The sequence below is a fragment of the Ranitomeya imitator genome, chromosome 2 (genome assembly GCF_032444005.1).
Source record: "Ranitomeya imitator isolate aRanImi1 chromosome 2, aRanImi1.pri, whole genome shotgun sequence".
Classification (NCBI taxonomy): domain Eukaryota; kingdom Metazoa; phylum Chordata; class Amphibia; order Anura; family Dendrobatidae; genus Ranitomeya; species Ranitomeya imitator.
In genome coordinates, this window is record NC_091283.1 from 582,276,441 (window position 1) to 582,289,904 (window position 13,464).

A 13,464-nucleotide genomic window follows, 5' to 3' on the forward strand; every position below is an offset into this window, starting at 1 on the left:
ACATTAAATTCCTTCCCCTGCTGGAACAAGATTTGTGGCGAACACCGCTGCTTGTCATGTGATGAATTTGATGGGTCGCCATGCTCCCATCCAGCCCTAGTTTTGCTCATTTTTTTCAAATCTGGGCAAAAATGGCATCAGAAGATCAAAAGTTGGAAAATTTTAGCACAGCCTTGAGTTGTGCCAAAATTATGAAACTTTTCAAAGCTTTTTACTTCTGTAAAAGCTTTGATGAATTGGGCTCTGTGGCTACATTCATACACTAATCTCCATTTACCGCGCGTTTTATGAACTAACAGTACACAGACCTATAGAATTTCATTCATCCATTCCATTTCTGTTTAAAACAGGCCTGTGTGTCAGACTTGGCCATTACAGCCTATAAGGATCTATTACCACACATGAAACACATAAGACAGACTTTTAACTTCAGTTTTCTATTTGATTCATCCATTTTGAATGGATCGATTGTTAAGTTGATTAAGAAATTGAAACATTCTACCTCAGGGGCGGACATATCATTGATCCAGCTGCACAGGGGCCCAAGAGGTACCACCCTCAGAAAAGGTGGAATTGTACATTATGATCAGCTATTGGACTGCAAAGGGCCCATATATTGCTTTTGTACAGGGGCCCTTTTCTGTCTGTGTCCGTCACTGGTCTGCCTGCTTCAGTTTTTAAAAATGGGAAAAACCTGATGTAACATAGATGCAAAATCGATGACACATAGAAGATAAACCTTCAATTTGCACACATGTAAAAATAGACATGGATGAGTGAAGGAATCACAAAAGCACAAATTTAATTCATTAATAGGATTTTGCCCCCTAAGATAGATTCTCAAATATGTTATTAACCAACATTTACCAAACACACAATAAGTCTGATATATTATAACAATCTCTGATAAATGTGCCTTTATTACTCCTAACAGCCAATCAGGTATTTCTTTTATTTCTCAAGACTACTTTGAAAAAGTGAAACACAAATCGTAATTGGATGCTTTGGGCAATGACATAAAACATATGCAGTGATGTCATCATCACCATATAGTAGATATAGTATACCGTAGTCTACTGACCTACAAGCTGGCGATGGGGGGAATTTTTCAAAATCAATACACATAAAAGTTGACATTTTTACACAGCATGCAGTTGCGTAAAAATCTTGCGACTTTTGACATTTTTTTATGGCCTGCTATGTTTTTGAATAGTGGGCAGGACTAATGCGTTTATAAAATGGTCTTCTTATTTATTTCGCCACATTCTTACTTATTTTGCATACGTCTGTTGACCTTCTTAGCATGATTACCGTGCTACAAGTGGCACCAACACTAATAAGATACAATGTCTGGCTCTTCCATATAAGCCGAGGCTCAGTATCGCTGTTACCACATATGTGGTACCACTTCATATTCATCAGGGTAAGACCGACACATGCAAAGATATACATCTACAAGGCCTAATGTATTATGCAAAATTATGCATTTATCATTCATTATATATGGTTTTCAACAGTGATCGATAGACATATTCTAGAGAAAGATCTCTGCTCTAATTTTCTAATTTGTGATTTATAAAACCTGAAATGTATTGTTGAAAAAACATTTTTTTATTTAGTTCCTTTTAAGTCTGGTAACCTAAAAGGAACTAATCGTATACTTCATCCTATAGTCCTTAGAAGGCCAACGCTGGTTGGTACCATCCTTCTTGTTGCTCAACGTAAACTTAGACTGGATGCCCTCCTCTTGATCATTTTTAGACTGCTTGAACTGCTTTAGAGCTTCTTGGTAGTACCCAGAAATATCTGGTAGGGTATTGAAAATATTAAAAGTTATCAGTATATGTACCTGGTGCCCAGGGGTTAAACAGCAAAACAAAGGTTCCCAACTTGGCAGATGAAGTACGTCCTCCACTGGTGATCTGTAGATAGGCCGTGTAACGGCCGACGACTGCAGTTACTGGAGGGTTGATGGTAAGTGTCAATGTGTTGGTACTGGTGGATCCACGTACTGCACTCCAAGATGTTCCACTGCCAGAACTGGAAACCGGCATCACAGCCCTTGTGTTTCTGGATTCAGAGGCCCTGGAACCTGTCAGTTAAAGGTGCAAAGAAATTACACTTAAAATAACATACATCTATTTTTTCAAACACAATTTCGGGTGACTACACAATTCAGTGTAAATGTCACAACATAAGAAACATATTAGGAAACCTATTAATTTTAATTGCGCTAATTATTTGACTATGTAAAATTCATTAAATGAAGAGTTTTTTCTTTTTTTTAAGCAGGGGTGAAGGTTCATCCAGTACTGAGCTAAAGAGGTCCAGTACTATATCAACTGCCTAGATATTTTTCATCTAGCGGGTGATGAGCATATAATGTTATCTCACGTTTGTTTCAGATGGATTTAAGGGGAAATTGCCACCATGATTTTGCCCTCTAATCTGTGTAGAGCAATGATGTCAGCAATGTGTTACTTAACTCAACTGCTCAGTGCAATTTTGAGAAAATCACGGTTTAATCAACAAGAGATTATCACTAGAGGACTAGTAAACTAAATATTCATGACCTCTTTATAATGAAGTCTCAAGTGTTATGGGTGCATGGAATGAATAATCATGTCATCTGCTCAATCACTAGTGAATTTCTCCATATTTGCAGTATAGGAGTTGTCTGGGAAACACTAAAGACTAGATACACACCTTACTGCAAAACAGGTAATTAGTTTCCTGTCTTTACATCCTCACTATGCCCTAAAAATGAGCCAAAGTGCAAATTCTTTGACTATTTCTAAAACATTAGCATATAAACTGCATTTGAGGACATCTGAAATCATCGATATACCTGTATATCATGGGGAATAGGGCAAGCAAAGGATTGTTACCAATGTAATTATCACAATAATGATCAGACAAGACAAGGTTTATCAGATTGTTAGTGTTCAGCCGTTCCAAATACTTTTTAAATATAGGGTTGCACAAAGTTCATAAAAGGATGATCAATATCACCATCAATTATTTTTAATTAAAATGAAACATATGGCAGTATGTCAAAATCGACTGTATGCTCCTTCCTATAAATCATATCCAAAGATGAAATGGAGGTCTAACAAGGTAATAAAAGTCTATAAATTTGTATTAAAGGTATGATAGATGTGTGAATTACTGTAGGTTTTTAATCATGAATTCAAAACTATAGCCTCTCGGGTGATGTGTAATCCATGAAACATTGTGGAGAGTGCAACACTGACAGATTGCTTTGATGTCTAACCCAGATGTTGGCGAAATGTCTCACGCGATGGGAATATGCTGGACTGACATGTCTGGATGGGCCAGTTTAGCATTTAGGATTAAGCATCGTTTTCAAACCTTAACGTAGCATTGTTCTTTTGTTGTGTTCTTAATTCAGTTAACATTATTTTGAAAATAACCCTTGTAACCCAATTATGCTAAAAATTAAAAAACAATTTGTAGTCTTCACCTATGGAGCAAAATATAAAATTGTGATCGGCAGGCACCAAATGTCAGCAAAACTCAACATACAGAGATGGCTCTCGTATACTGAGTACGTCAGAATTGCTCAGAAGAAAACCCTAATTTATTAAACGGATTTCTCACCATATTTCACAATACAAACTGAAACATCATTAACCCCTCTGTGACCTTAGACGTACTATCCCGTCGAGGTGCCCTGGGCTTATCTGACCCTGGACGGGATAGTACGTCATAGCCGATCGGCCGCGCTCACGGGGGGAGCGCGGCCGATCGCGGCCGGGTGTCAGCTGCTTATCGCAGCTGACATCCGGCACTATGTGCCAGGAGCGGTCACGGACCGCCCCCGGCACATTAACCCCTGGCACACCGCGATCAAACATGATCGCGATGTGCCGGCGGTGCAGGGAAGCACCGCGCAGGGAGGGGGCTCCCTGCGGGCTTCCCTGAGACCCCCAGAGCAACGCGATGTGATCGCGTTGCTGCGAGGGTCTCACCTCCCTCCCTGCTTCCTCCAGCCCCGGATCCAAGATGGCCGCGGATCCGGGTCCTGCAGGGAGGGAGGTGGCTTCACAGAGCCTGCTCAGAGCAGGCACTGTGAAGGCTGCAGCGCTGCATGTCAGATCAGTGATCTGACAGAGTGCTGTGCACACTGTCAGATCACTGATCTGTGATGTCCCCCCCTGGGACAAAGTAAAAAAGTAAAAAAAAATTTTTCCAAATGTGTAAAAAAAATAAAAAAAAATATTCCAAAATAATGAAAAAAAAAAAAAATATTATTCCCATAAATACATTTCTTCATCTAAATAAAAAAAAAAAAACCAATAAAAGTACACATATTTAGTATCGCCGCGTCCGTAACGACCCGACCTATAAAACTGTCCCACTAGTTAACCCCTTCAGTAAACACCGTAAGGAAAAAAAAAAAAAACGAGGCAAAAAACAACGCTTTATTATCATACCGCCGAACAAAAAGTGGAATAACACGCGATCAAAAGGACAGATATAAATAACCATGGTACCGCTGAAAGCGTCATATTGTCCCGCAAAATACGAGCCACCATACAGCATCATCAGCAAAAAATAAAAAAGTTATAGTCCTGAAAATAATGCGATGCAAAAATAATTATTTTTTCTGTAAAATAGTTTTTATCGTATAAAAGCGCCAAACCATAAAAAAATGATATAAATGAGGTATCGCTGTAATCGTACTGACCCGAAGAATAAAATTGATTTATCAATTTTACCAAACGCGGAACGGTATAAACGCCTCCCCCAATAGAAATTCATGAATAGCTGGTTTTTGGTCATTCTTCCTCACAAAAATCGGAATAAAAAGCGATCAAAAAATGTCACGTGCCCGAAAATGTTTTCAAGAAAAACGTCAACTCGTCCCGCAAAAAACAAGACCTCACATGACTCTGTGGACCAAAATATGGAAAAATTATAGCTCTCAAAATGTGGTATTGCAAAAAATATTTTTTGCAATAAAAAGGGTCTTTCAGTGTGTGACGGCTGCCAATCATAAAAATCCGCTAAAAAACTTGCTATAAAAGTAAATCAAACCCCCCTTCATCACCCCCTTAGTTAGGGAAAAATAAAAAAAAATGTATTTATTTCCATTTTCCCATTAGGGCTAGGGTTAGGGCTAGGGTTAGGGCTAGGGCTAGGGTTAGGGCTAGGGTTAGGGTTAGGGCTAGGGTTAGGGCTAGGGTTAGGGCTAGGGTTAGGGCTAGGGTTAGGGCTAGGGTTAGGGTTAGGGCTAGGGTTAGGGTTGGGGCTACAGTTAGGGTTGGGGCTAAAGTTAGGGTTAGGGTTTAGATTACATTTACAGTTGGGAATAGGGTTGGGATTAGGGTTAGGGGTGTGTCAGGGTTAGAGGTGTGGTTAGGGTTACCGTTGGAATTAGGGTTATGGGTGTGTTTAGATTAGGGTTTCAGTTATAATTGGGGGGTTTCCACTGTTTCGGCACATCAGGGGCTCTCCAAACACGACATGGCGTCCGATCTCAATTCCAGCCAATTCTGCGTTGAAAAAGTAAAACAGTGCTCCTTCCCTTCCGAGCTCTCCTGTGTGCCCAAACAGGGGTTTACCCTCACATATGGGGTATCAGCGTACTCAGGACAAATTGGACAACAACTTTTGTGGACCAATTTCTCCTGTTACCCTTGGGAAAATACAAAACTGGGGGCTAAAAAATATTTTTTGTGGGAAAACAAAAAGATTTTTTATTTTCACGGCTCTGCGTTATAAACTGTAGTGAAACACTTGGGGGTTCAAAGTTCTCACAACACATCTAGATAAGTTCATTGAGGGGTCTAGTTTCCAATATGGGGTCACTTGTGGGGGGTTTCTACTGTTTAGGTACATTAGGGGCTCTGCAAACGCAATGTGACGCCTGCAGACCAATCCATCTAAGTCTGCATTCCAAATGATGCTCCTTCCCTTCCGAGCCCTCCCATGCGCCCAAACGGTGGTTCCCCCCCACATATCGGGTATCAGCGTACTCAGGACAAATTGGACAACAACATTTAGGGTCCAATTTCTCCTGCTAACCTTGGAAAAATACAAAACTGGGGGCTAAAATATAATTTTTGTGGAAAAAAAATATTTTTTATTTTCACGGCTCTGCGTTATAAACTGTAGTGAAATACTTGGGGGTTCAAAGCTCTCACAACACATCAAGATGAGTTCCTTAGGGGGTCTACTTTCCAAAATGGTGTCACTTGTGGGGGGTTTCTACTGTTTAGGTACATTAGGGGCTCTGCAAACGCAATGTGACGCCTGCAGACCATTCCATCTAAGTCTGCATTCCAAATGGCGCTCCTTCCCTTCCGAGCCCTCCCATGCGCCCAAACGGTGGTTCCCCCTCACATATGGGGTATCAGCGTACTCAGGACAAATTGGACAACAACTTTTGGGGTCCAATTTCTCCTGTTACCCTAGGGAAAATACAAAACTTGGGGCTAAAAAATAATTTTTGTGGGAAAAAAATTTTGTTTTATTTTTATGGCTCTGCATTATAAACTTCTGTGAAGCCCTTGGTGGGTCAAAGTGCTCACCACACATCCAGATAAGTTCCTTAGGGGTTTACTTTCCAAAATGGTGTCACTTGTGGGGGGTTTCAATGTTTAGGCACATCAGTGGCTCTCCAAACGCAACATGGCGTCCCATCTCAATTCCTGTCAATTTTGCATTGAAAAGTCAAACGGCGCTCCTTCCCTTCCGAGCTCTCCCATGCGCCCAAACAGTGGTTTACTGCCACATATGGGGTATCAGCGTACTCAGGACAAATTGGACAACAACTTTTGAGGTCCAATTTCTTCTCTTACCCTTGGAAAAATAATAAATTGGGGGCAAAAATATAATTTTTGTGAAAAAATATGATTTTTTATTTTTACGGTTCTGCATTATAAACTTCTGTGAAGCACTTGGTGGGTCAAAGTGCTCACCACACCTCTAGATAAGTTCCTTAGGGGGTCTACTTTCCAAAATGGTGTCACTTGTGGGGGGTTTCAATGTTTAGCCACATCAGTGGCTCTCCAAACGCAACATGGCGTCCCATCTCAATTTCTGTCAATTTTGCATTGAAAAGTCAAACGGCGCTCCTTCCCTTCCGAGCTCTCCCATGCGCCCAAACAGTGGTTTACTGCCACATATGGGGTATCAGCGTACTCAGGACAAATTGGACAACAACTTTTGAGGTCCAATTTCTTCTCTTACCCTTGGAAAAATAAAAAATTGGGGGCAAAAATATAATTTTTGTGAAAAAATATGATTTTTTATTTTTACGGTTCTGCATTATAAACGTCTGTGAAGCACTTGGTGGGTCAAAGTGCTCACCACACATCCAGATAAGTTCCTTAGGGGGTCTACTTTCCAAAATGGTGTCACTTGTGGGGGGTTTCAATGTTTAGGCACATCAGTGGCTCTCCAAACGCAACATGGCGTCCCATCTCAATTCCTGTCAATTTTGCATTGAAAAGTCAAACGGCGCTCCTTCCCTTCCGAGCTCTCCCATGCGCCCAAACAGTGGTTTACTGCCACATATGGGGTATCAGCATACTCAGGACAAATTGGACAACAACTTTTGGGGTCCATTTTCTCCTGTTACCCTTGGTAAAATAAAACAAATTGGAGCTGAAGTAAATTTTTTGTGTAAAAAAGTTAAATGTTCATTTTTATTTAAACATTCCAAAAATTCCTATTAAACACCTGAAGGGTTAATAAACTTCTTGAATGTGGTTTTGAGCACCTTGAGGGGTGCAGTTTTTAGAATGGTGTCACACTTGGGCATTTTCTATCATATAGACCCCTCAAAATGACTTCAAATGAGACGTGGTCCCTAAAAAAAAATGGTGTTGTAAAAATGAGAAATTGCTGGTCAACTTTTAACCCTTATAACTCCCTAACAACAACAAAAAATTGGTTCCAAAATTATGCTGATGTAAAGGAGACATGTGGGAAATGTTACTTATTAAGTATTTTGTGTGACATATCTCTGTGATTTAATTGCATAAAAATTCAAAGTTTGAAAATTGCGAAATTTTCAAAATTTTCGCCAAATTTCCGTTTTTTTCACAAATAAACACAGGTACTATCAAAGAAATTTTACCACTATCATGAAGTACAATATGTCACGAGAAAACAATGTCAGAATCACCAGGATCCGTTGAAGCGTTTCAGAGTTATAACCTCATAAAGGGACAGTGGTCAGAATTGTAAAAATTGGCCTGGTCATTGACGTGCAAACCACCCTTGGGGGTAAAGGGGTTAAACAGATATCTCAGACCTAATGCGATTGATATACTTATTTTTAACATCCTTGTCAGAAAGGTTTTACAATCGTTTGTGATATTTCAGTTTTTCTTCTTTAAAAAATTTGCAAAAAATTCTACGTTTCTGATTTTCTTTTTCAGTCAAGATGGGGTGCAGAGTGTACATTAACGAGGAAAAAAAATGAAGTTTTTTGAATTTACCAAATAGCTGCAATGAAACAAAAAGTGAAAAATTTAAAGGGGTCTGAATACTTGTCGTGCCCACTGTATATGGGTATGTAGATCATAGGAAGTTGAATAAAATGATACCTTTATACCTACGATCTGATGTTTTATTCCAAAGATATCCACGTTTTTCTTATATGTAAATGAGCTGTTCAGGGCTATGGGCTGAACACTGATCTGTCACCAGAGATTATTATAAATAAAAGGAGGCGTCACCTTTGTTAGATATATAACTAACACAGAAAAGGAGACCTGAACTTTGTCTCCTTACAAACACAATTTTTGCAGCTCTCCAAAGTTCTGCGGTATTGCAACAATATTGCAGCCCTGTCTACCTGTAACCTCAAAGCTGAAGCTGAGAGGAACCTGCAGATATGTCTCCTAAAACACATCTCTGCCGTGAGATCAGGAGAGAAGAAAGCGGCCATTACACTTCACACTTGTGACGCCCCTTTATATTTACAGTCATTTCTGGAGGCAGATTCTTATGCAGATCTTGATCTTGCCCATAAGGCTTATCTACATATGAAAAAAATATGGCTTTACCTGGAATAAAACATCAGAACACAGATATCAAAGCATAATTTTATTCAGTTTCCTATGACCTACATGCCCATATAGATGGCTTAGGAGGGTTGATCCTGCAGATAGATTCCCTTTAACAGAAGTGTAATGCAGGCTCCTGCACACTTACATAACACATGTAGTTCACTCTACAGGTTGGGCCATTTATATGGATACACCTGGGTGGGCCATTTATAAAGTTGCATCCAAAATAGCCGATTTCAAAATGGCCGCCATGGTCATCACCACTCTTGAAAAGTTTTCCCCCTCACATATACTAATGTGCCACAAACAGGAAGTTGATATCACCAACCATTCCCATTTTATTTAGGTGTATCCATATACATGGCCCACGCAGGTGTATCCATATAAATGGCGGACCTTTTATTATGTAAAGCAAGCATGGCTTGATCATGGAAAAATGTCTTTGATCAGCTGATTCACAAAACAGAACGATTGACGCTCTGTGCGCTATTTTACATTGATGTGTAAAATGCTAGAAGAAGCTTACCTGTTTCAACCGTAATGGTGAAGGCATCTCCAGACTGAATGGACCTGCTGAAAGTGAAGATGCATTTAAAGGCCTGTCCTCTCCTGACGACCAGTTCTGTTGTATCATAGTCATTGGTTCTGTGAGCTAAAGCATTTGTGCTCTGCTGAAAGTCTACTTTGGTCAGCTGTAAGCCTAGAAAGAAAAGATATTATATATAATATATAGATATTATATTATAGCCTTGAAAAACAGTTAACTCACTAAAAAAATTCTGAAATGAAAGTATATTAGCGTATGATTGGATTAACACTAGTCATTACTAAAATTGGCATTGAGATCAGCACCATATGAACCTAATAACAGGACCTGATAGCAAGCACATCACAGATGGAATTTATAACCCTCAGTACGGGCCTAGCTGGAACTGTGAAGCCTGTGTCTAATTAAATGTGAACATGTGTTAATAAACTAGTACCCATCCAAATCACATGGCCATTGAAATTAAATGACACATTCCAAGGAAACGTTTTCATTTTTAAGCCTGAGACTCTTGTTGCATCTCTATAATTAAATCTAGCCGGGTAATATTGAACAAAATTTATGACATTTGGCAGATACAATGGAGCAGGGTGTGGTTTTTATAGACTTTCTGGTGAGCACACCTGGTGCCAAGTATCAATTAGTAATTTTCTGTTGTAGTATCAGGGCATTTCTACCCACAAAAATGTCGTTTTGTATGAAGTTGAGGGACCAATAATAATAACAAGTACATAACAAAAGTATTATTCTCTTTTATGGTGGAGTGGCTCCTGACAGTGCCATAATCAGAATTATTGAACCACTTATTGTCAGTTTTCAAAACGCAGACACATGTGAGGAGTTTTGATCAATGATGGGATTCCCACCATCTCATCTCATATGGTTGACAGCACCATGTCTATGAAGCTGGCCTTCAATCTAATTGCTTATCTTTTGTTTTACTGATTGATTGGAGGCTCTATATATGCTCCATGTGTAGTATATATAAATATAATCCATTGCAAAAGAACAAAAAACATTTTTTTAGTCTTCATAGATTTACTTTTAAGGTAAAAGTTTGCATGGTGTCACAATGTTTGGAGGCGCTACACAGATTCCTCCAATATTCTACAGACATACTAATAGGGAAATTAGATTATGAGTCCCAGTGGAGACAATGATGAAAATATCTGGAAGGAGCTGTGGAAATTAATGGTGTTATAAAAGTGAGTAAAATAAATAAATGATCGGACACCCTAATGAATCCTAATTGCAAATCTTGAGCAGCAAGCCATTTTGGATTTCAACACCTTATCTTCTATATTGCTTCTCTGTAGGCATACTACTGAAGTAAAATCTCAACTTCTGTCTCCTTCAGATTTCTGGAGGATATGACCACCACAAGGGCAGAAGAAGAAAGCATTGCATAGATACATTTTTTTAATGCTAGATAGGAGGTGGACTGGAAGGAGATACATTGTCTATCGTTATAAGCATTGTCCAGTTTTTACAATGTCAACTTCATAAATGTGTTCCCTGAAAATAATGTGATCACCGAAGCTTGGACTCTAAACAATCAACTATAACCTGCTCAGGAACATGCCTGGAAGTATTCTGTTGTGACATGGTATCCGTTTAACCCCCTCACGACATGCGCCGTACTAGTACAGCGCATGTTGTGTCTCCCCCTTTGATGTGGGCTCACATCAAAGTAGCAACAACAACAATTTTGTACAGCTGACATGAGCGCGCAATAGCGGCGGGTGAAATCGTGATTCACCCGCCGCTATTAACCTGTTAAATGTCGCTGTCAAATGCTGACAGCGGCATTTAACTACCACTTCCGGCCACGTGGCCGGAAATGAGCGAATCACCGACCCGTCACATGATTGGGGGTCGGCGATGCATCAGGATGGTAACCATAGAGGTCCTTGAGACCTCTATGGTTACTGATGCCGGCCTGCTGTGAGCGCCACCCTGTGGTCGGTGCTCAAAGCAAGCCTGCAATTCAGCTACATAGCAGCGATCCGATGATCGCTGCTATGTAGCTGAGCCGATCGAGTGGATCCAGCTTCTAGCCTCCCATGGAGGCTATTGAAACATGGCAAAAGTAAAAAAAAAAGTTTTTAAAAATATGAAAAAAAAATAAAAAATATAAAAGTTTAAATCACCCCCCTTTCGCCCCATCCAATATAAAACAATACAAAAAATGAAGCCTACACATATTTGGTATCACCACGCTCAGAATCACCCTGTCTATCAATATATAAATAGCATTAACCTGATTGCTAAACAGCGTAGCGAGAAAAATTTGAAACGCCAGAATTACGTTTTCTTTGTCGCCGAGTCATTGTATTAAAATGCAATAACGGGCGATCAAAAGAATGTATCTGCACAAACATGGTATTATTAAAAATGTCAGCTCGGCATGCAAAAAATAAGCCCTCACCTGACCCCAGATCACGAAAAATGGAGACGCTACGAGTGTCAGAAAATGGCGCAATTTTTTTTCTTTAGCAAAGTTTTAAATTTTTTTTCACCACTTAGATAAAAAATAACCTAGGCATGTTTGGTCTCTATAAACTCGTAACCTGGAGAATCAGTTTTAGCATTTAGTGAACCTAGCAAAAAAGCCAAACAAAAAACAAGAGTGGGATTGCCACTTTTTTTGCAATTTCACCACACTCGGAATTTTTTTCCCGTTTTCTAGTACAAGACATGGTAAAGCCAATGGTGTCGTTCAAAAGTACAACTCGTCCTGCAAAAAAAGCCCTGACATGACCATATTGACAGAAAAATGAAAAAGTTATGGCTCTGGGAAGGAGGGGAGCGAAAAACGAAAAAGCAAAACTGAAAAAGGGCTGCGGCGTGAAGGGTTATTAAATAATTTAGATGCTATTAAAACGCACAGTGTACTGGGCCCTCCACACTGAGATACACTAACACTAGCTAATTTATAGCTCTAAAATTATAAATTAATAATGGAATGATGAGTAAGTTATAACTATCCATGGCCCACCATCAGTGGCAGCAATATCACATAAAAAATGGAAATGTCAATACAAACATATAAAGCTCATTAAATGTGATGAGATGTTATTCTAGCTTATAGAGTGTATATTTGACATTACTCAACATATAGTGAACCCAACAAAAAATAAATTTGATATTGAGCCCCCTACTCGTCACCCCCTGGTCATCCTTATCAAACGGAATAAATTGTAAGTTGTAATACTACAATTAACATTGCAAACAAATGAATGAGATATCCTACATTCGTCATAGCAGGTTCTAATGATGCTACATTGATGTATACGTACTTGTCATCCTGATCCTATTTCTTTGTATTACCGGCTGATGCTCTACTGATGGAGTGCTGAAGAAAATTTAGTCCTGGATGATTTTTCAGCACTTATATCCAAAACTCATGTTTCACTTTGACGATGTCAATATGCAAAACATATGGGTGAGGTTTTCCATGAAAATGTAAGTGCTTTAAACATATTGGGATTGCTCAAGTTTGGGTGTGTATAGTATCTTCCGTGACAGACAGCTAGCAGAGCCTGTCTGGGGACATAGCAATCAGATATCTAGACTATGTTTCAGTGGATAATTAAGGAAGCATTGTGTCATTATGGTCGTGCATTTGTGCAATTATGACAAACCCAAGATTACTTGCCCAATAGTTTTTGTGATTGTCCAGGTAATGGCTTACTAGTTTGTTTGTATATTGGAATGCTATAAGCAATAGGGAAGACTAAAGTCCAACATTTGAATATATTGTACAGAAATAAATGATATACGGTAATTAATTTACTTACAACAATGTTAAGTAACATTATTAAATACATTAAAGAAAATTATTCTAAATTATATACTATAGTATACAGT

General features: G+C 39.2%; 1 protein-coding gene across 1 annotated transcript in view; it reads right to left on the minus strand.

Moving 5' to 3' along the window:
• Positions 1-13,030, minus strand: part of LOC138665080 (protein-glutamine gamma-glutamyltransferase E-like) — a 36,779-nt gene extending 23,749 nt beyond the window's left edge. Inside the window, exons 1-3 of the mRNA XM_069752250.1 lie at positions 12,894-13,030; positions 9,574-9,747; positions 1,850-2,092 (exon numbers count right to left, since the gene is read on the minus strand). Coding sequence (XP_069608351.1) covers positions 1,850-2,092; positions 9,574-9,747; positions 12,894-12,900 — 424 coding nt within the window. The 5' untranslated portion in view covers positions 12,901-13,030. The remainder of the gene's footprint in view (positions 1-1,849; positions 2,093-9,573; positions 9,748-12,893) is intronic.
• Positions 13,031-13,464: the final 434 nt, after the last annotated feature.